The following is a 21248-nucleotide window of genomic DNA, read 5'->3' as shown; positions in this document are numbered from 1 at the left end:
ACTGTTGATATAACTCCAGACACCTGCGATGTAACATGGCGCACTTACACGACCAACTTCATGTCATCAACTCGCTCCTGACTCTCGCCCAAGGCATATTCCCCCACCCCTCCCAAACAACACGTACCTCACGTGAATGGATCCTCCCCCTTCCCTTCTCAACACCCAGAACCCAGTTACGTTCACGCGCAACTACTCAAGGATATCCTGTAATCTCACCCCCCTCCAGGGGCAACAATACACGAGCGCGAGTATTCCGCACGTATCCCCAGACAAGGACATGCCTTTTGCGATCCTTCCGAAGCTCATATGTGGTTCTAGACTTTGAATATCAACGTCGCGGGATGAATTGACTTTCTGGCGGACGCGTCTGCTCACGCGTCTGCTGCGCGGGGGCGGGGTGGGGTGATGCATGCAGCCGCGCATTGGAACGAGTACAAGCTTTGAGGTCAATTACAAGTGCAGAAGTGGGGTTCGATGAGGTTGGATGTGCATAAACAGCCAAGCGCCATTGTGTATAGGATAGATGGATGGGATCAGATAACAGTGCTCACATATACCAAGGTGCTGCAAAGCTGTGCATTGCGCGTTTGGAGCGCAGTACAATTTCCCTAGAAGCACCGAACAACATGAAGTCCGGCGCTTGCTGCAAGAGTCTCGCCACGAGGCGAGGCCATGTTCCATGATAGTTCCATGTAGAGATCACCAAGCACATCCATGCAAAGACTACCTATGTCCTGTATTGTGGCTAGCTCACCGGACACAATGTCCCGCATCGACATGCCACTAGTTTCCAACGAACGAACCCCCACAGCGTTCACCGGACCGCAAACGCCCCAAGGTTTATCTAGTACAAACATCGCCCCCCGCAAGCACGGTGGAATCCAATTGCTCCGTCGGACCCTGATGCAGGGTGCTGCTGTCGCAGTCATTGACTTCGGTAGCGCGATCCAGGCTGGCCTTGAATGCAACGCTGCCGATCTGCACTACTTAGACTGGACGGACGAGGACTCCCGCAACGCGGTGAAATTTCGCTAGCGAGAAATATCCCCGGTGATCGGCCGACGATCATTGAGCTTTGTGATGGGGAATGGCGCCATGCCCAGCGAGACGTGCGACCGAGGTCAAACGATCGATGACAGGTATCTGGTGCACGGCATGGTTCCGACTTTGGCACAGTCGCTTGACCTGCTGAATGAGGCGGCGATTTGCTCGGCCAATATCTTCAACCTGGACCTTGAGTGCCGGCACGCAACATGCCGGACACGCTATTCTGGTTCTGAGGCGCGAGCTTCAGTGGAGAGAAGCGTGATTCCGGCAAGCGACGGTTCGCTTTGATAGATTCGAGGACCCTGGGTCTGTTAGTCGTACGTTTGCAAAGCGTCGCAAACTATCGAGTGCGCGATTTACCATTCAGCAGTTATGAACTTTACAGCTTTGCCGCGGGATTGGGCAATTTCCTTCTGTATCTTGGTTGCAGCAAGGCCACCTCCTGCGCCGCCTCGAAGGTTTGCGGTTCCTAGGATAACATGCGTGACAGACCGACGACCCAGGGCGATAGAGTGCCTCGCACCGTGTGCAGCCAGTATATGCTTCAGCTTGTGGTCGGAGACCAATGGCGCTGTAGACCCATTGATGTAGAAGCATAGTCCGGCGAATATCTGCTTCGCAGCAGGCGTTGCGGAGTCGCTCTGAAGAGCAATATCAGAATCTGAGTATCGTTAGAATGTAGACATGGAGCATTCACGGACAGCGATATCCAGGCAGTGTGGTGAGCGTGAATTGAACATACCTCGTTCGTCTTCGGCATTTGCTGATGGTTGATCTGAATCTGACATGGCAACAACGTCGGCCCTATCGATATCAAGATCACGATCTTTTGCGAGTGACGCCTTCATGCCTGTCTTGCTGACACCCCAGACCTCAGCGAGACTTTGCTGGCCGCCGGTTCGCAGCCCTCTTGCGCCCTTCTCCCAGCCGCCATTCTCCTTCCTTCCATCTTTGCCAAAGAGTTTGCTGCCAGCACCGACGGTGTCCGCAACGCGCTTTCCTCCGCCTCGGAGCCCCCCCTTGTACTGCTCGCTAAGCTTAAGATTGCGCGATGCCCGCCATGACGTGGAGCCCGAGAGGCGATTCTCCGCGCGCTGGTGGCCTGTAGAGCTGCTGTTCCAGGGATCGAAAAATGTACGGGCTGCCGGTGCAGCTTTTGTCGGCGAAACCTGTTGAGATGCGGCTGCACTGGTTGTTGTCGAGGGTGCTTGTGACGAGGGTGGATGCAGTGATCTACTGCGGGCATTTTGTGTTTCGTGTGACGGGCAAGGCGTGCCGGATTGGCCGTTGTTCATGGTGGGCGATCCTGCTGCGCTCTCCTGCGTCGCGAGCGTGTTAGCCGGGGGCACTCCATGCGCAAATGTGATGATGTGCAAAGGCGATGCATTTGCCCGAGCCTGCAAATGCAAGAAAGGATCCAAGTCTCTATTGACCGCGTGCCAGGGTGCAGCTATTGTGCTAAGAACGGCATCGCGTAGTGGGGCTGCTACATACCCCGTGGTTGTTTAGATGCAGGCACAGGTGGCAAATGTGTGCTTCGGGCGAATATGTTTCCCAAGTAAGAAAAAAAGCAAACGTCGCCTAAGTCTAGGCACACGACATGTGTTCGCTTGCAATTGCTGTACACAGTATATTCTCGGACTCGGGTTGAAGATGGATGAACGGATATGTGCTAGTTGTGAGAGGAGCCCGTTGGGGAGAGAGTCATGTTGGCCAAACAATGGGTCGCGCCTTCTGTTTTGTTTTGTCCCCCGCTTAATTCATCACATGTGAATTGAACCCAATACGGAAAATGATTGTTTCAAGCCGTGACGTTGGTTGCTTGTCCCTGATGTGTCGCGGGACGTCAACGTTGTCGAGGAATAGTGATACCAAACATATGTACGTTGTTGTTGATATGCACCAAGCTCATGCTCAAGTCGGTGGAATCACTCCGATGTTCAACTTCTGGTTGGTACATTTGATTGAAAAATTGTTGCTTGTTCCATTAATCGTAGTGGGGCGCCGTATGCGCGTGATATCTATCTATCATGTTTCGTGCGTGCATAAAACAAATTCCTAGTCCACCACCTAGGTGCGCCGTACCCATGCACCATTATCCTATAACACCGTATTCGAAGCATCGTGCATATACTGTCTCTATGGTATGAACCTGCATAAACGCGGACCTGGAAATTTTTGGTCTCGTGAGAGTGCTCATCTCGAACGCCCGCTAAGAAGGAATGCCGCGCTTTGCTGACGTTTGCTGAAATCGAAATCCTAGGCGGGAAAGCCTCGGCAGTCTGACAGAGAATAATCAAAAATAGAAAAGAAGAACATAATATACTACATCGAGTCGTGACAGGAAGGAATGTCCTCGTGAAATCGTAACGTGGTGTCCTCGTCAACGTCATGTGTTGGCCCCGAGGTCTGGCTTAGGAATGGCTGTTACTGGGCCTTGCCACCGATGCCTCGTATAGTGCACGGTGCTTTTTCATCGTCGCTGGGTCGAAGGACGGCATCGCGTCGCTTCCCTTTCTACTGACCGCCAAGGAGAGAGAAGAACCGTTGCCGAATTTGAGGCTGGCGAGCGACTTGGCCTTTTTGAGCGACCTCTTGCCTGTGCTGTCGCCTATTTGAGGCACATAGTCGGCGGCAGGACTTTGCTTAATCTGTACGATCTCTTCGATCTCATGTCGTGGCTTGACACGCATGCGCCGGAACTCTCGGGTGATCCTCTCGAGCGTGGTGGGACCCTTGCTGGTGCCGGTGAAGGTGGGCGTTGGAGCCTCGGGTAGCTGTGCCTCGGGCAGGCCGGATGCAACACTCAACGTCCTCTGAGAACCGAAGCTCACTCCGGAGTCTGTCTTCTTGCCAGTTTTCTCATGGAAGCTGCGCTCAAAGGACTCGGGTCCGGCTGTGGCTAAGCAATCGTCAATCATCTGCTTTGCCACCTTGGTGTACTTGTCGACCACTCTCTGAACAGAAGGCCAACCAGTCTCTTCATTGGTGCCCTTGTTCATGTCCAGGATAGGCTTTAGTACTGAAGGTCCATTCTTCTGGACGAGGCGAATGTAGTCAAAGAAACCTTCACGCTCGTCCTTGAGAGTCTTCAAGTCCAGATGCGTTGAGGGTAGCTTGTTCTCGTCTTGCATGGGTGGCAACAGTGTGTTAAGCATGCCCATGCAGTTGAGTTTGTTGAACGGCTGCATTGATAGCTCATTGATCATGATCTAGACGGAGTGTTAGTGTGTTACTAAGCATGCCATCAACGGTGCTTACCCATCGGCGCAAACCTAGCCATAGCTGCGCGTAATAGCTCTCTGCCTTCCTGTTCTTGCCCTCGACGTTCCTGACCCAAAGGGCGATTCCCGGAAACTTCTCCGCCATGCAAGCCATGTCAGCTTCATACGACTCAGCATGGACATGGACTCGCTCAAACGCAGCCTTCATCTCCTTGCGCCTCCGGGTTTCCAGATCCCGCAAGTAGTCGAGCGCGGTAAGAGCCTGAGGGAAATCCACGAGATGAAGCGAAGGATGGAAGCAGCGGTTGACAAAGTTGACGATAAAAGTTGGCGGTAGCGAGCTGGCCTGTGTGGGCATTGAGTGGAGGTGGTTCATAAGCTGTGCCGTGAAGCTCAAGGCGGCGGTCTCGGTACCAGTCCACATCTGTCCCGTTATTGGCGAGGTGTTTTGCGACTGAGTGCTGGAGAGATCCTTGGGGAGGGGCTGCGAACGTGGCACACAGTTGAGTGTGTACATGGTACGCAGGGGAATTTCATAGGAGCCCGGGTACTGCAAAACATGCTCCAGAATGTAGGACATGGAGGTGACATTGCTCTCCTCCGAGGCGTTGCGGCTGTGATTTGAAGTCATGGTTATGATTTTGCGCGGTTGCGCGGTGGTGAGGACGGGGCGCTGTTTGGGGATCCAGCCGTTATATTTGGTTGGTGTTGATGCGACAGTGCTGGCGGCGGCTGCACAGCAACGCTTTGCAGAAGAGATGAGTCGAGTAAGAGGCTTTTAGAGTTTCGGATAGTGTTTAATGAGATGGAAGAGCAGGGGGGGTCCGTGGGTGAAGACGCGTGGGGTTGGTGGGGGTGTGGTCGCAGCGTGGGTTAGTGAGAACAGAGCGAGAGGCAGGCGCGACCGGGTGTCGGAGAATTGCGGCAGACGAAATGAAAGGCGAGAGTGAAGCTGCAGCGGAAAGAGCAGTCAGTTGCTTCGCATTAAGGTCGAGTCCGTAGTCTGGGCGAGTTGCGCGGCCGTTCGAGTCTTTGGACGACTACCCTGTCGTGTTGTTGTTTGGTTCGGGACAAAAGTGCAGCGGGTCCGGTGCAGGCAAGCGGATCAAAGGAAGGGCAAACGCAACCGTGGCAATGTCAATTGCCGGTGCGAATAGGGTGAGCGGACAGTCCACAGGCGCAGCAGTGTCGTCGACGAGGTAATGGAGGGCAAGCGGACGATGCATTAGCTGTGGGCTCGAAGGGTTTTCTAACAAAGCTGGTCCAGCTCCTAATCCCGGCACGAAAAGCGCCACCATATGCGAGCCCAACCGCAAACGCGACCATCACACCCGCGCGTGAGGATCCACCGAGCAGGGATTACGGGGAAGTGAAAAGAGAAGCGTTGCAGGGGGCTAGCGTTGGTGGGCGGGGAAGTCAAAATGAGCCCAAAAGGAATGGCCGGGTCTCGCCTCGCAGGCCCACGACTCTCAAGCAGCACACACAGCGCCTTCACGTCGACCCCGCCCTGCAGCAGCTCAGGCACGCTGTCGCTGTGATGGGCTCCTCAGTCGCCAGGCCACACATCGCGAAACGCGCTGCAGCAACCGGGCGCAACGCCGCTGTGTTTGCCAGGCCCGTCCGGTTCTCGTGGCGGTTCCCTGCATGTGTCCGAGACAGTTGCCTCGAGCTATCGCCAGCTGTACCACGGTTGACTTCTTCTTCTGGCGCACCAGGCGACTCTTCCTTTAGCGCCACCCGAAGCGTCTGTCATCCGGCGTCATCCATGATAGCAATCGCATCGCCAACGGCGCCGAGTCAGGCCTGCGTTCGCAATTGTACGCGAGTTTGAATCTTCAAGCGCTATACTGTTTACCTTCTGCTTCTGGACGAACTGGATAACCGGAGCTACTCATGCACCATGACTGCAGACCTGCTGCATCTGCTCCTGACTTCTCGCCCAAACATGCACACTACATAGGCGTATGCAAAACGCCCTCTAGCCGTCCACTCAGAGCAAGCGAATTCTCCCGTGCGGCCAATTACAAAATCAAATGCATGACGAGCGCCCGCTGTGCTCCGGCCACAGTCCAGGGGTCTGAGGACTACCCTCGAGTGTCTGTGCGAGAACTTTAGCTGTGCTCCAGATCGCGTCAAGTGCCACAACGATATGCATCCATTATAGATTCACTGGATTGGGCTCTGCGGCTACTTTTCGTGCGAGCTGCAGCCCCTTTCTGTTGTGTGTCTGGAAACTGGCCAAGTCTCCGACGAGAGACCTGCGGCGCCGGAGCAGAAGATCTTCAGCTGCGTCTGTGGACCGGATGTAATGATCCGCATATGGTAGTCGGACGCTGAAGGCTCGAGCACTATCACAGGCGAACCTTGCTATGGCGGGATGTGATCAATGCGACCAAGAACCGCACCCCATCCCCATGTTGCAGTATCAAGCGTGGGATACTTAGAGTCTTTCTACAGAGCACCCATCCTTGAGATAAAATCATCATAATGGCGTAGAAAACCGGCTTGTTTGAGATCCGCAGTAGTCGAAGCGGCGGCGTTCACTAGAGTCGCAACTTGGCCCGGACACTGACAGCTGCCATGCGGAAGAGCTCCGTAGAGAGCCAGATCGCGTCGATGCTACCAAACATTGTTTGACCCTGAGATGGTAGCCAGACTAAAATCGCTCTGTTACATCATGACCATCGTCGGGCCCGAACCATGGAGCGAGCTTACTTGCAGAAAAGGTGTGATTGAACACGCATCATGTGGAGATGCCACTGGCTTCAACCTTGGAACATCATCGAGCAATCTAGGAATCCCTGAGACACAACATGAATGTCATCTCAGATCGAGAAGCTGAATGGCTCTGAGACATAAAATTGCACCGCCGTTAGTTGAAGCCGTTATCCTCAATTCTCCGTGTCAACATCGCTGGCTCGGGATATTTTCCATGGCGCCGCACCTGCGTCTCGAACAGCAGTTAGCAGCGGCTTCTTCCATTCAATAAAAGCCAAGTCGCGTAGAAAATAACAGAGCGCAACGGCCGCGCAGACGCGCAACAAGCTGGTCAATAGTATACATCAACAATCATAATAATAACAATACTTCTGGATGCGTTATCCCCGAGGCGATCCTCGCTCGTCTCGTGGGCTGGGTAGGCATCGCACAGATCCGATCAGCCCGCGCGACGCCTCACTCGCCCCGACTGCCCGTACCCACACCCGCCACACCCGAGCCACGAGGCACTCCTGATTTGCCGCTTACTAAAATTCGCTGCCCGATCGGGAAGCCTCATTGCGACCATGGACGGAAATGTAGCGCATTGGGTGCCCGTCGTACATTGCAATCATCTGCCCTGGCGACTAGACGTTGGTGGCGCAGACGTTATCGTTGCGAGAGACAAGCAGGGTCTTCGCTGCTGTGTAGAATCTTGCGCAATCAGCTACAAACCTGAAAAGGGGGCATCACGGCAAGCTGAGCCGTGGGGCTGTTGGCGATGGTTGCACGAACACGAATCTCTATCGAAGCCTATGTATGATTCTATGAATACGACGTGTCGCAAATGTGTTATTTGTGGTACAGGTGCTTGATTGTGCTACCGGTCATGGCAATGACGGCGTGGTAGCATGAAGCTGAAAGTTGTAGGTTAGCATGCGGTTTGCACCTAGAACGTTGGCCTCAGCCCAATCTTAAGAAGCACCAGAAGTAAGCCTCTCGATGACGCAATATCGATGCTGAAGGTTTGCATGCGCAAAGCATGGCTTTTATAAGGTTCGGGTGTCGTGCTCCTGAGTGCGCCTTGCAATTTATATTCTGCCTTGTTGCCCAATCAACTGGTCGATATTCTGGACAGTATCTGCGTGATGGGAGGGTTCATTTCTTGCACTCAGCATCACATCCCGAGTGCCGCTGAGAGTGGCTGTGAGACTTCATGGTGATTGTTATACTCATTTGTCACTCTGTTCCATAAGCCTACCTGCCTTATAACGCAGTATGAAATGCGAGGTTTACTCAGCGATGATTTGGATTCCGAATCGCGGAAGGGCGTTGTGACAGTTCGCGCCCTAACACGATGAGTCATCCCTCAAAGGATAGCTCAGAGCTTCAAACGCAGAAGTTGAACCTGATCCAATCTTCAACACAAACACCGCCATGTCATCCCCATCGCAACTGGAATTTGTTACCGTCGATGTGTTCACCACCGAAAGATACTCGGGCAATCCGCTCGCAATCATACGAATCCCCCATGGCGTCACCATGACCCAAGAGCAAAAGCAGATGATCGCGCGCGAGTTCAACCTCTCGGAGTCAACGTTTCTGCATGAGAAAAGCCCAAGCGCACCAGGGAATACTTGGGTTGTTGACATATTTTTGACGACTGCAGAGATTCCTTTCGCAGGTCATCCTACTATCGGTACAGCCTGCTATGTGCTCTCAAGAGCGGCCCAAGAACGAGGTTTAGAAGATGGCGTGATAGAAGCGGGCTTCCAGTTGAAGGCGGGGCCAGTCAGCTTGGTTTACGATGTCGCTAAGAAGACCGCAAGAGCCGCGATTCCTCATGATGTGTCCGTTCCTCCCGAGGCAAGATTAATAGCTTTAACTAACATTCATTTAGCCATATACACGGGAAGAGATGGGGTAGACAAGATCTCTTTAAGTTGCAGCCTCGACTTGCTCGAGGTCATGAGCAACGCAAGTTCGGCATCAAAGATGATTTTGCGATAGTCTCCATCGTTAAGGGCATGACTTTCGTGCTCGTAGAACTTGACAATCTGGAAGCGCTTGAGATGGTATCTGTGGCCGGGCAAGGGATCAGCATATCCGGACTTGATGAAGGCTGGGACAAGACGTTCATCGGAACATATTTCTTTGTCCGAATGGGCAAAAACGCAGGCGGTGCGACGATGTTGAGAACAAGAATGATAGAGGGATCATTGGAAGACCCTGCAACTGGGAGTGCAGCTTCGGACCTGGTGGCGTATCTGTCGTTGAACGAAGGAGGGCCAAGCGAGACGTTGAAGTTCGAGATTATTCAGGGGGTTGAAATGGGTCGGCGAAGCGAGATCTTCATCGACGTTGAGATGGACAGCAACAAGTCCATTGCGAAGATTGTGCTCGAGGGCAGCGCAGTGCGGGTAATGGAAGGACGATTAGCAATCTGAACGATCGAGAATCTGAGCGGCGGTATTGGGGTCTACAGACACTAGTGAGCACGCAAGTAACGTCAGCATAATGTCAAGCCGTTTCGTGGGCTCTTGGAACCGTTCGATTTTCGATGGCTTTCGAGATACAAGCAGAGATCATCTCGAAAAGTTCCCCAGTGAGCCATGCGACGGTGGATCTTCGGCAGGCCGGCAAGACTAAGACCTTGTTTCCGTGGTGGATGCTGTGGAGCGTAGTTGCTGGGTTACCAGTGTGCGCTGCGACATTTACGGCCTGGGTGCCTGAGAGCCGTGGCAAGAACTTAAGGTGTCAAACGGGGATCGTCTCTCGGGCTTACGCCGGCCTCGGATCTTTTGTTGCCTTGGAAAATCATGGAAGAGTGAAGCACATCTCCCTCGGTATCTCAGCTTCCTTGCAAGGGTTGATGTGGTATGTGAGATGGTAATTGCAACGGTTGAACACAAATGCGGTATATGAGTGCTGGAGAAGAGGACCCTCATGCCTCGCTGCTGGAACCATGCGCCAGATTGCAGAAATCACCTCGGAAGGGACTGTCCGGTGGCACAGTCCGTTGAGAATAAGCAGAGGTGTGCAGGATCAGATTCGAGATCAAACTGGAGGAGGAGGGTTCTCGAAACGATGCAAGGCTCTCGTTTCCTGTGTTGCTACGGGAATAGTCTATACAGATACCCGTCACATCTGTCACTCGCAGTTATCTTTTCGCACTTGGCTACATACGAGAAGGCTTCCCCTGACAAGCCAATGAGGGCTGCAGTGACAGGGCACAGGGCAGTAGACGAGCCAGTGTGATCTGAAGGGTTGGGGTACCAAGAACGAATACCGGGACTACCCAGACGTTCCTGCCGTGCGTTCGGCTGCCACATTGCGCATGGTAAGGCATCAGAGCGGTTTGAGTCCGTAGTCCTCGATATAATTTTGGTGGAGAAGCGGCGGAGCGACAAGGGTTGGGTTGGCGGCAAGCGGTTTAGCGTGGTGTGCGCTAGCCTATTCTAGATGGATCTCCCACTTTTCGTGTCGGAGATCATTCAGACTTCAGACATCACGAGTTTCCGTCCAGCCACTTTTCAATGCCTGACGCATCCTCGCTTCGCAGAGGCTCCCATCGCTGCCTCAGTCAAGGCCACGGCGCCTGTAAACCAATGTGACCTGTGCTTCACTCCTAACCGTCCATGGATGCCTGTATTGTCGGCCTGCGACGTGTCGGCCTTCATCGTAGGTTTCATGCCCAAGGAACGACGAGAGTCTTGGCCTGAGTGCTTTCAGTGTGTATCTCGCCAAGGTCTTAAAGGCAATGCGCCCGCTCAAGTTATTTGTCTTCTACCATCCTCTGTCGCTTGTTCTTCTGTACTTTCCAAGTCTGCCAGTCGAGGGTTACATTCCTTTTCCTCCCTTCCTCTAATACTTTACTCAGATTACGTTGAACGTATCTGTTTTAATTATCACCGCTAGTCGGAGTCATTCTTTTAACCCTTACTTTCTAGTCCATACACTTCGCATTTTCTGCTATCCCCTCTTCATCATGCGCTTCACTACTTTGTTGCCCATGCTGCTTGCAGCTGGCGTTGCCCAAGCTCAATTCGGCGGCCAGAACGGTGGTAACAACGGTCAGGGTGGCCAGAACAACGGCCAGGGTCAGAACAACGGCCAGGGTCAGAACAACGGCCAGGGTCAGAACAACGGCCAGGGACAGAACAACGGCCAGGGTCAGAACAATGGCCAAGGTCAGAACAACGGCCAGAATGGTCAGAACAATGGCCAGGGACAGAACAACAACAACAACAACAACAACAATGGTGGTGGTGGCAACAACAACGCTCTCGCCCTGAACCCTGATGTTGTGCAGACCAACAGTCAAGTTGACGGTTTGGCCGAAGCTGAAGCTGGTCAGGCTGCATCCGCTACGTAAGTTTGTGAAGTATTATTCTGTCCCATTCTAAAGCTAACGTGCCGAAGCGACCAAGCCAACTTCATCAACTTCTGTCAAGGAAAGACCCTGACCAACGGTCTTCAGGTCAGGGAGGGTTCTTGCAACGGTATTGGTAAGCATAACGACAGCCAGACTCTCTTAACGGTCTAACATCAAGCAGTCATGGGAGAAATTCCTGCCGCCGGCAACATGGTTTCTGCTATTTTCCAGAACCCCAAGGACGGTGATGACATCGCCTCAGGAGAAGCCATCACGTTCTCAGTCAAGATCGCCAACTTGCAAGCCGGGTCTTTCACTAACCCTGATATTACCTACTACGCGGCTCCCCAGGCTCTACAAGGAGGCAATGTTGTTGGCCACACCCACATCACTGTCCAGGACATGAACAACAACAAGAACCCCACGGAACCCCTGGATGCCGAGACATTTGCCTTCTTCAAGGGTATCAATGACAATGGAGATGGCAATGGTCTGCTCAGTGCCGATCTTGCTGCCGGTCTTCCCGATGGTACCTACCGTGTATGCTCAATGACCTCTTCAAGCAACCATCAGCCTGTTCTCATGCCTGTTGCTCAGCGTGGCGCACAGGACGATTGCGTTCGGTTCACTGTTGGTGCCGGCAATGGCGGCAACAACAACAACAATGGTCAAAACAACAACAACGGCCAGGGACAGAACAACGGTCAACAAGGACAGAACAATGGTCAGGGACAGAACAACGGTCAGCAAGGACAGAACAACGGTCAGGGTCAGAACAACGGTCAGCAAGGACAAGGCCAGGGCGGTCAAGGCGGTCAGGGCCAGGGTGGTCAAGGTCAAGGTCAAGGCGGTCAGGGCGGTCAGGGCGCTGCTCGTGGACGTGGACGCGGTCGTGGACGATTCAACCGCCCCAAGTTCGCTGCTCGTGACTTCATCGCTTAAGTCTACCAGCAATTTTCTTGAAGAGCACGGAATTAAGGCGGGTTGTGGAGAGGCATGAAGCATGGCATTCGGTGGTAATGGTACTTTTCTCTTTGGCATGATTTGGAACTCAATGATATGACTGCATTGCTCCCGCGAGCCGGGTCAGTGGTGCAGGTATATCACTCTACGGAGGAAGAAGCGCAGCGCTTCATTAGAACAGGCTCTGAGGATGTGTGATTTCCCTTTTCTTTGGCGCTTCGATACATTATGGGTCAATGAAATGTAAAATTATTTCTAAAAATCTATTCCGTATCACGTCTGCCGTAAATTTGTCAATTCGCCTGGGTCAGGCCGTAGTGACATGCTGGCAGAACATAAGCATAAACAGTGACGTTACGCAGGTGTCTCAGGAATCTACTGAGGCTGTAAGGGTGTGTAGCGGCCTTGTATCGAATTCGAAGTGGGGCGGAAGCGCCGAGCCTTGAGACTGAAGATCGACCCGTTTGGTGGACGCCACGGCGCCAAGGTGTGTCAACTTCGGGAATTGGCAGTCAACGGTTTGACACAAGGACTGGGGTGTTCGCTGTGACATTCCCCTAGACAGGTCCTTACTCAGCAACTTGCCGTTATGCATGACAAGTCTGACGTTGTGCCCGCGTTCTAGCCTCCAGCTTCGCTTTGTAGAACCGACCGACAAGCACCCTCCACTCCACCGGCCAAACCCATCGATGTTTTGCCTGATTCCACTCAATGTCCATTGGCAATGGTATCGAGCGGCCAGCCATGTAATTTTTGCCAAGATATACCCACGCAGGAGCCTCCAACAGTCGCGCCTCTGTGAGCACGCCTGAGGCTCTGAGGTTTTCGACACTCGCTCTTTCATCGCCGCACCCGAGTTCGACTGGCGAGACAAACGTGGCGAAGCGCTCTTCCAAGGTCGTATGGTGAAGGGACATGATGACCTGCGCATTCGGAATTGCGCCAGGCCAACACCTGTGGGATCCGTCATTCGAGCTCCGGCGGGGAAGCGAAAGCGATATGGCGAAATGGGGAAGATGGCTAGACACGAAAAGTCTCTCAACATAGCCCCGGAACTGGCGTGACACCTGGCGCACCGCCATCCAGAGATGTTCGGCTTCGTGGGTGGATGTGTTCTCCAGAATCTGAAGCCATAATTCCGTTGGCAGATGCGGCGCGTATGATTTGCAAGTCTTACTTGTTGCCATTACTTGCATGGCCGTAGTTTTATTGTGGGTGTTGGAGATCAGGTGCCTCTCTTATACGTGCTAAAATGACCGGATCGTTGAGTCATCGACGGCTGGGTGGCCTGAAGAACATGCCCAAATTGTGATTTCGCCTTGCGCCATGGAGCGGTTGAATGACAGAATATCAAGGAACCCCGGCTGCTACACTCACTGGCCTCAATCTCTGGCCTGCCATTCCGAGCAACAGTTTGACTTTCAAGTTCTGGGATACGGCCTCCACTTCACTTTGCGAAGCACCCGCTGCAACACACGCGCGTGACTCCTCTGTTAAACCATGCAGCAACGTCGCGAGAGCGGATGATTTCCATGTTGGTACTGCTTCTTGTCGACTCTTGATAATTGTCGAGGTGATCAGGATTAGCGAACAGAAGAGCAAAGCACCCGGTAATAATAGCCATGGCCACTGTGTCTCGACGAAGTTCTCTGCACCCCATGCTTCGCCGAAAGTAAGTTCGGTGCCGTTGTTCGTGGCACTCGTGCGCATGTTGTTCGTCAATGCCTCGGCCATGGATCCCAATGCTGCATTGACATCGTACGGAGCGTTTTGTACAAAATTCCATCTTCCAGGGTACTGCCCGCCGGTATCAAGGCTACTGTTGGACAGGTACGTGGGCAAATTCGCCCTGAGGGAGTTGCTCAAGGATCTTGTAGTATTTGCGGCGATGTTGAACGTTTCCCCATTGGCAAGCATGACAAACGCATCGTTTGAGTCTGTACCAAGTATCGCAGTTCTAGGCTCTGTCGGTGCTGTCGGAAGGTCGGGGGGCGAATAAGTCGAAAGAACATCCTCTTCAAGGCGACCCTCCCGGTACACCCCTTGGAACGTTTTCACACACCAGTGAAAGATGCATTCCGACATAACAGGGGTTGCGTTACGGAAGATCCCCGAATCTCCATCAGGCGTATAGGCTACGTAGAAGTTGAGAAGAGCGTTAGCAGTTCTTTGAAAGACTGTAGAATTGTAGTACGAGACGCCGGACATTGTCGAAGGTCGGTCACCAACTAGCAGAGTTGACAGGCCAATGACCTGCTTGTAATTACTGAATTCACCACCTTTTGTGCCAGTAACGAAAGTTCCATTCATGTGATGACCACAGTGATTGATTTTTGTAATACCTCCAGCCGGGGATGCTAGTTGGTCCTTTGAACAGACGGGCACGAGTAAGCGAGACACGTCTTGACATCTGTGACACACACCCAACGAAGAATACTTCGTCCATGTGCACTGGCCGGTAGGGCAAAATGAAGGTGCAGGTCGGACAGGGTCGTTTCTAGCTGACAGCGCGTTCATGATGTCCAGGGCAGCGCTGCGAGAAGCAGCCCCGGTGTTGATACCCAGCCACTGGAATTCAACATGCACTGGGTATACTATATCATCTATTCGTCGATATGAAGTTGCGACGGACAATGTGGCATTTCCCGTGACCACGTTCCGGCTTGGAAAAGAGACACTCTGCTGGAAGAATGGTTCGAATGCTAGTGCCAGCACGGTGATCGCTGCCCCAACAGAAACCAATCGTCTGACAGCAGGTTAGCATGCTACTAGAGATGGATGACGGTATTTCAGACCTGCACATCGTCGTGCCTAGCAATATCAGAGAGCCCCAAGGCCCACGACTCGCATTGTCGAACGCGAGAAAATCTGCGAGCTTTCGTTCTTCCTTGAACCATATCCACTTGAGCTGACCAATGGATTCAGACACGGGAAGAATCATAGCAGCCCTCGCGATTGCCGAAAATACTGCGATGAAGGCGTTGAGAGTGATCCCTTTGACTACATGACTTGGTTGCTTTTTGCCATCATAGAACCACAAGATGCCGACAATGGCCATGAAGCAAGAGAAGCTCACGAACCAGCTTACAAGCTCCCACCACCACCAGTCTGTAATGATGTGCGCATAGAAGGTCGTTGATGCCCGAGCGAGAAGTTTCGGTGAAGGTGGTTGGAGATTCTGATTTGCTTGTATAGTACTCTGGGTACCTGGATTGGAATTCCTCAAGCTTCCTGTCCGGGGTTGATGCATTGTGCGCAGGCTTCGCATCTGGGGGTTCATCTTGGCATCGGTGGCTGACTTAGGTCAAATGTGTAGCCCAGATTCACTTTAAGACTTTGGGAATATTTGAGGATTGACTTTAGGCCAGTCCGATGACCTTATTAGCGATACCGAAGAGAACTGCGCCACATCCACCATACATTCTTCGCGTCTCGGATAGAGCTTTTGGGTGGGTACACGATTGACAGTTGCTATGAGCTCTGATGAGAGAAGAAAGTAGCGCGAAGCAGCGCGAAGCGGCTGGCTATGATTTGTTATGAACGTTGCCTGCTCTTCCCAAGCGCTTAACAAAGCTCTGCGCGTAAGCGCCGACCAGGAGGTGTCTAGATCGGCAAGCATTCGTCCGGCTTCCAAGACGCTGGACATCAGCAAATTTCAAGACGGCAATGTCGTGAGTATGGTGATCTCCTATAGATTGCGAGTTTGGGGAAATCTTTTCAATTGAGGTTGGATCGTTCGCTGTTGATCATTTCCCGGTGGCCATGCGTTGAGCTACCAGGCTGAACACTGCAATCGAGGACATGAATATAGCGAGGTTGTAGAACTTACAAATTCCACGAGTCAGTGTTCTGCATATGGAGCAATGCCTCAACTCACGGCTTTTCTGGAGTATGCGCTTTCTTCGGCGTCGCTGCGAGCGTCGACGAACAGACGCCGCAAATTGGGTAGGTTGGAGGGCTATCATTCATAATTATTACACCTACTTGTATGCATGAGTCTATGAAGTTACACACCATCCTTGTTTTTCTTGTTCTTTTGCGTTTGGGGAGTTCGGGATGTCGACTGTCGATGTCGACAGTCGAGACCCTCTTCCGCACGGACCATATCGTCAATGTGGCAGCAGTCGCCCTTCAGCGAACCTAAGCTCCGCAATCTCCAGCTTTAATTCCACTACCTCGACGTCCATACCTTCACAGATACCCGTAATCGCTCTCCTATCCAATACCGCTTCCGCATACGTCATCGGAGTAATTGCGCCACAGGCAGAGAACTCCCAGTACCCATTAGGTTCACAAATCCAGGGTCTTGAGGTAGGAGGGGCTCGGCGGAGGTTGTGACCTTCGCACCGGAGACGAAGTCATGGCTGTCAACAGAATAAGAGGCGCGTTTGCAGCGCCAAGGAAGGGAGAGACGTTCGAATTGAGAGCTGGCTTGGTGTATGAGCTCCCGTGAACATAGACATGTGTCCAAGACTGACGATACTTGCAGTTCACAATATGCATACGAACGGTGAGTGAACGAACAGTGATATTAGGCCTATAGTGATACTCATATCATGTCAGGAAAGAAGCCATCCAAAAGACCATCATGTCCATGACCCTGGGTAAAGATGTGTCGGCACTGTTTCCAGACGTTCTCAAGAACATTGCTACAGCAGACTTGGATCAAAAGAAGCTGGTGTATCTCTACCTAATGTATGTCACAACCATGTCTTGCACGAAGATCATCTGACGAGTCGATCAGGAATTACGCGAAATCGCATCCGGACCTATGTATTCTCGCCGTGAATACCTTCGTACAGGACTCAGAAGATCCCAATCCTCTAATACGAGCGCTGGCTATACGAACAATGGGCTGTATCCGAGTGGATAAGATGACAGACTATATGGAGGAACCGCTACGCAAGACACTACGGGACGAGTCGCCATACGTGCGAAAGACAGCAGCTCTTTGTGTGGCCAAACTCTTCGATTTAGCACCTGCAATGGCTATTGAGAATGGCTTTATCGAGCAGCTGCAGGAACTCGTGGGCGACCCTAACCCCATGGTAGTTGCGAACTCCGTTACGGCATTGGTTGAGATCCAGGAAACGTCGCCGGAGACCAGGGCGCTTGCAATCACCCCAACCACCCTCAAGAAGATGCTTCTGGCACTGAACGAATGCACAGAATGGGGCAGGGTCACTCTGCTCACCACTCTAGCAGATTACAAAGCGTCTGACGTGAAAGAGGCAGAGCACATTTGCGAAAGGGTTGTGCCCCAATTTCAGCACGTAAACCCGAGTGTTGTCCTTGCTGCTGTCAAAGTCGTCTTCCTGCACATGCGGTATATCTCTCCAGAACTGACCAAATCGTACACCAAAAAGATGGCTCCACCCCTGGGTAAGCGCCCCTCTATAATCCCTCTAAGCTTGTAGCCAAATTGATGCATCTTAGTAACTCTGGTCTCATCCGCTCCCGAGGTACAATACGTCGCTCTCCGAAACATCGATCTACTACTCCAGAAACAAACAGACATTCTCAGCAAAGAGATGCGTGTCTTCTTCTGCAAATACAACGATCCCCCATACCTGAAGATGCAAAAACTCGAGATTATGGTTCGGATAGCGAACGACAAGAACGTCGATCAGCTGCTCGCGGAATTGAAGGAATATGCCATGGAGGTGGATATGGATTTTGTGCGGCGAGCTGTCAAGGCTATTGGACAAGTGGCCATCAAGATTGAGAGTGCCAGCGAGAAGTGCGTCAACACGCTCCTTGACCTTATCAACACCAAAGTCAACTACGTCGTTCAAGAAGCAGTTGTGGTAATCAAGGATATTTTCCGCAAGTACCCCGGCTACGAGGGTATCATACCCACGCTCTGCCAATGCATTGACGAACTGGATGAGCCCAATGCTCGAGCTTCGCTTATATGGATCGTTGGAGAATATGCCGAGAAGATCAATAATGCTGGAGAGATACTTGGCAACTTTGTCGATACCTTCGCTGAAGAATTTACCCAGGTTAGTTCAAGTGGACATCATACTGACAACTGAGCTGACCATATCCAGACACAACTCCAAATCCTCACAGCAGTTGTGAAGCTCTTCCTCAAGAAGCCAGATCAAGCACAAGGTCTCGTGACAAAGGTCCTACAAGCTGCCACCGCAGAAAACGACAATCCTGATATCCGCGACCGAGCTTATGTGTATTGGCGGTTACTTTCTAGCGACCCTGAGGTTGCTAAGGTACGTTCAACAGGTGCGATATGTTTGCCAGCTCCAAGCTAATTCTGTCAGAACATTGTACTTTCGGACAAGCCTCCCATTACAACAACGATCCGATCGCTGCCTCCTCAACTCCTTGAGACACTACTCTCGGAACTATCTACCCTAGCTTCCGTGTACCACAAGCCGCCAGAGGCCTTCCTTGGCCAAGGCCGATTTGGCGCAGAGGCCATGCAACGCGCCGCGATCGAAGAACAGGAGGAGGAAGCGAGAGAAAACCCTATCGCCGCTGCCGCTGCTGCCGCCGCCGTTACCGGCAAAGCACCACCCACAACCAACATGGAGAACCTGCTCGACATCGACTTCGACGGCTCGGCACCCGCGTCCATGCAGAAAGCCCCGAGTTCTGGGGAGTCGGGCCTGGAGGGTCTGGCAGGTACGCCGCAGCGAGTCGCATCGCCGGCTGGAAATGCCCCGGCACAGCCGCAGTCCAACATGGATGATCTGCTGGGATTGTTCGGTGATGGAGGCGGTGCTGCGCCGCCGGCTAGTGCGCAGATGAGCAATGACGATATCATGGGTGGGTTCGCGGGCATGTCGATTCAGAACAACCAGCCCCCGCCGCCCGCGCAACAGATGGGTGGCGAGCCGAGCAAGAAGAGCAATCAGGACCTGCTTGATCTGTTTTGAGCGCACGGCAGGTGTGGGGAATGTTAGTCACGACTTTAGATTAGCGAAGAAAAGTGGCTGCAACGAGCATCTGGTGGCGCATGTATCGAGCATTGTATGACAGACATGGATAGAAGGAAAGTAGGTAACCCATTTCTGGGGATGAAGCATGCTGCAATTAAGTGGAACGCTTGATGTAGCTGTATGGACGATAGCGAAACTGTTCAGCTTATAGCTACGGAGTGCAGCCATATTCTCACTATGCACGCGCCGAAAGATCCTGCGTTGAACTCGTGATTTGGATATCCTCCCAACGCCATATGAATCTTCTGAATTCATGTCCGATTAACGCCAACACAGACGCATCCCTTGTGTGTGTAAACCCCTGCCCCGTCACCCAAGCTCAACCAGCAGTCCTCGGCTTTGACTTGGCCTGCTTCTTCGCCTTCGCCTCCTCCTTCTGTTTCTTCTTCTTCTCGCTCAACTTCTCATCCGCCTTGCGCTTCAAACTCGCCTTCTCCTCAGGCGTCCTCTCCACCGGCTTAAAGAAGCCCTCCAGCCGACTCTGCTGTGCGCTCTTCATATTCTTCTGCAACTTGGCCGCACCATTGCGGACCCTGTCCTCATTGAAGTGCTTCTCCTCGACCAGGAACTTGACCAGGCCCTCGATGTCGGGCGCTTCCCACTTGAAGTCGCACTCGGGGGCGTCTGCGGGGCAGACGTCGGGCTCGAGGAAGAGTTGGCGGGCGTCGGCGAAGGGCCAGTCTTCGGGGAGGGTGAGTTTCTTCTGATCGGATTGGATGTGTGCGACGACGCCTTCGAGGGTTTTGTGGTCGCGAATGAGTTTGAGGGCGGTGGAGGGGCCGATGCCCTTGATGGGGTCGAGGTAGTCGCAGCCGAGGAGGATGCAGAGGTCGATGAACTGAGGCTGTTAGTCTTTGGCGTGGGTGGTGGAGGGGGATGATCGTACCTGCTCGCGCTCCATCTCCAAACCTTCGAGTACCTTGTCTAGATGGATCTCTAGAATAGGCTCTTTGCGCTGCTCACTGAAGGTGAGATGCCTCAGCAGGATGGGTGTGTTGAACGTAAGCGTGTCCATGTCCTCACTCGCAGCAGCATACACCTTTCCGCCCCTCGCAAGAGTAGCGCACTGTGCCTCTGCCTCAGTTGGTGCAATGATGAACGGGATGCCCATCAGCTTCAGCAGCCTCCGACACTCCTCATTGTGCTCCCTCGTGACCCGGACTGTCCGCCTCGAGAACTTCTCCACGTCTTCTGCTGTGCCTGTCTCTTTCGCTTCTTCTGCCGCAGCGTGGGCTTCTGACTTGCGCTGGAATCGCTTTGCAAGTTCGCCGGACTTGAGCTTCGGAGGCGCGCCGTCGAAGACGTAGAGGGGCTTGATACCGTTGTCGACCATACGCAGTGTTCGGTAGAAGAGACCCATGAGATGTGACGTGGTTTCGCCAGTCTCGGACATGAGCTGCTGGCCATCGGAGCGCACGGCGATCAGGAAGGAGTATATGCTCATGGAACTAGACAGGGTAAGAATTGGACTGGTTGCAGCATTGAAATGTACACATACGCATCCTGCAGCTGTTAGCCAGTGTTTAAAGTGTACCAATGATCATAACTTACAATTGCGACCTTGCGACCAAACTGGTTCTTGATCTCACCCGTCTTGATTGCATCTGGCGAGTGCTCTTGAATGAGCTGGTACAAGTGCTTGATACCCATCTTGATGTTGTTCAGTGCCTCAAGTTTCCCGCAAATACTGGGCTTGAGCGTTGGCACAGTCAATGTTTGCTTGAAAGCAGTTGTGGTGGGAGGCTGGAGAAGCGACAGCCGCGCGCACGTCACGTCGAACGCGTGCAGGGATTCGCGCAATCACGGTCTACACATATCTTGGCACTTGCACTTCCACATCTATCACAAGCACGACCTAGTTCCTGTCCAGTACATGTTCTGAACTTCATAGCTCGTGTTCCAGAACGTTGGGGCTCTGCACAGTCGACTCCGTCAATTGCCGCTCGAAGAAGATGATGATGATGCTTGCTTGCCACC

The 21248-nt window shown here is 52.8% G+C and overlaps 11 protein-coding genes across 11 annotated transcripts; 5 read left to right on the top strand and 6 right to left on the bottom strand.

The window, feature by feature from the left end:
* Window positions 1-765: 765 nt before the first annotated feature.
* On the top strand, window positions 766-1187 carry SNOG_02761 (hypothetical protein; the record flags this gene model as incomplete). The annotated part of the gene is made up of 2 exons (XM_001793306.1): window positions 766-1023; window positions 1143-1187. The coding sequence occupies 2 exons, from the start codon at window positions 766-768 to the stop codon at window positions 1185-1187; spliced, it is 303 nt and encodes a 100-aa protein (XP_001793358.1).
* A 219-nt stretch (window positions 1188-1406) lies between these two features.
* SNOG_02760 (hypothetical protein) lies at window positions 1407-2345 on the bottom strand (the record flags this gene model as incomplete). The annotated part of the gene is made up of 3 exons (XM_001793305.1): window positions 1407-1711; window positions 1793-2152; window positions 2327-2345. 3 exons carry the CDS (start codon window positions 2343-2345, stop codon window positions 1407-1409), a joined length of 684 nt encoding a protein of 227 aa, XP_001793357.1.
* Window positions 2346-3464: 1119 nt separating this feature from the next.
* On the bottom strand, window positions 3465-4905 carry SNOG_02759 (hypothetical protein; the record flags this gene model as incomplete). The annotated part of the gene is made up of 2 exons (XM_001793304.1): window positions 3465-4262; window positions 4312-4905. The coding sequence occupies 2 exons, from the start codon at window positions 4903-4905 to the stop codon at window positions 3465-3467; spliced, it is 1392 nt and encodes a 463-aa protein (XP_001793356.1).
* Window positions 4906-5408: 503 nt separating this feature from the next.
* On the top strand, window positions 5409-6105 carry SNOG_02758 (hypothetical protein; the record flags this gene model as incomplete). The annotated part of the gene is given in 2 exon segments (XM_001793303.1): window positions 5409-5432; window positions 5452-6105. 2 exon segments carry the CDS (start codon window positions 5409-5411, stop codon window positions 6103-6105), a joined length of 678 nt encoding a protein of 225 aa, XP_001793355.1.
* Window positions 6106-8408: 2303 nt separating this feature from the next.
* On the top strand, window positions 8409-9418 carry SNOG_02757 (hypothetical protein; the record flags this gene model as incomplete). The annotated part of the gene is made up of 2 exons (XM_001793302.1): window positions 8409-8837; window positions 8921-9418. The coding sequence occupies 2 exons, from the start codon at window positions 8409-8411 to the stop codon at window positions 9416-9418; spliced, it is 927 nt and encodes a 308-aa protein (XP_001793354.1).
* Window positions 9419-9915: 497 nt separating this feature from the next.
* On the bottom strand, window positions 9916-10303 carry SNOG_02756 (hypothetical protein; the record flags this gene model as incomplete). Its single annotated transcript, XM_001793301.1, has 2 exons — window positions 9916-10084; window positions 10158-10303. The coding sequence occupies 2 exons, from the start codon at window positions 10301-10303 to the stop codon at window positions 9916-9918; spliced, it is 315 nt and encodes a 104-aa protein (XP_001793353.1).
* Window positions 10304-10682: 379 nt separating this feature from the next.
* On the top strand, window positions 10683-12598 carry SNOG_02755 (hypothetical protein). Its single transcript, XM_001793300.1, has 3 exons — window positions 10683-11342; window positions 11394-11479; window positions 11528-12598. The coding sequence occupies exons 1-3, from the start codon at window positions 10960-10962 to the stop codon at window positions 12286-12288; spliced, it is 1230 nt and encodes a 409-aa protein (XP_001793352.1). The 5' UTR covers window positions 10683-10959; the 3' UTR covers window positions 12289-12598.
* Window positions 12599-12896: 298 nt separating this feature from the next.
* SNOG_02754 (hypothetical protein) lies at window positions 12897-13496 on the bottom strand (the record flags this gene model as incomplete). The annotated part of the gene is made up of 1 exon (XM_001793299.1): window positions 12897-13496. The coding sequence occupies one exon, from the start codon at window positions 13494-13496 to the stop codon at window positions 12897-12899; it is 600 nt and encodes a 199-aa protein (XP_001793351.1).
* Window positions 13497-13659: 163 nt separating this feature from the next.
* SNOG_02753 (hypothetical protein) lies at window positions 13660-15589 on the bottom strand (the record flags this gene model as incomplete). The annotated part of the gene is made up of 2 exons (XM_001793298.1): window positions 13660-15055; window positions 15105-15589. The coding sequence occupies 2 exons, from the start codon at window positions 15587-15589 to the stop codon at window positions 13660-13662; spliced, it is 1881 nt and encodes a 626-aa protein (XP_001793350.1).
* Window positions 15590-17195: 1606 nt separating this feature from the next.
* SNOG_02752 (hypothetical protein) lies at window positions 17196-19421 on the top strand (the record flags this gene model as incomplete). The annotated part of the gene is made up of 4 exons (XM_001793297.1): window positions 17196-17691; window positions 17824-18314; window positions 18363-18552; window positions 18688-19421. The coding sequence occupies 4 exons, from the start codon at window positions 17196-17198 to the stop codon at window positions 19206-19208; spliced, it is 1698 nt and encodes a 565-aa protein (XP_001793349.1). The 3' UTR covers window positions 19209-19421.
* A 169-nt stretch (window positions 19422-19590) lies between these two features.
* Window positions 19591-20921, bottom strand: SNOG_02751 (hypothetical protein; the record flags this gene model as incomplete). The annotated part of the gene is made up of 3 exons (XM_001793296.1): window positions 19591-20115; window positions 20158-20667; window positions 20823-20921. 3 exons carry the CDS (start codon window positions 20919-20921, stop codon window positions 19591-19593), a joined length of 1134 nt encoding a protein of 377 aa, XP_001793348.1.
* Between the last annotated feature and the right edge of the window lie 327 nt (window positions 20922-21248).

The sequence above is a fragment of the Parastagonospora nodorum genome (genome assembly GCF_000146915.1).
Source record: "Parastagonospora nodorum SN15 chromosome Unknown scaffold_4, whole genome shotgun sequence".
NCBI classification, from domain to species: domain Eukaryota; kingdom Fungi; phylum Ascomycota; class Dothideomycetes; order Pleosporales; family Phaeosphaeriaceae; genus Parastagonospora; species Parastagonospora nodorum.
Note: the sequence above shows the minus strand (reverse complement) of the source record. Positions and strands in the feature narration are given on the sequence as shown.

Excerpts from the sequence above, each read along its gene's own strand:
- SNOG_02755 (XM_001793300.1), top strand. The coding sequence starts at position 10,960 with ATGCGCTTCACTACTTTGTTGCCCATGCTGCTTGCAGCTGGCGTTGCC. Across the intron at positions 11,343-11,393 it reads GGTCAGGCTGCATCCGCTAC|CGACCAAGCCAACTTCATCA; the intron begins GTAAGTTTGTGA and ends AACGTGCCGAAG. Across the intron at positions 11,480-11,527 it reads GGGTTCTTGCAACGGTATTG|TCATGGGAGAAATTCCTGCC; the intron begins GTAAGCATAACG and ends AACATCAAGCAG.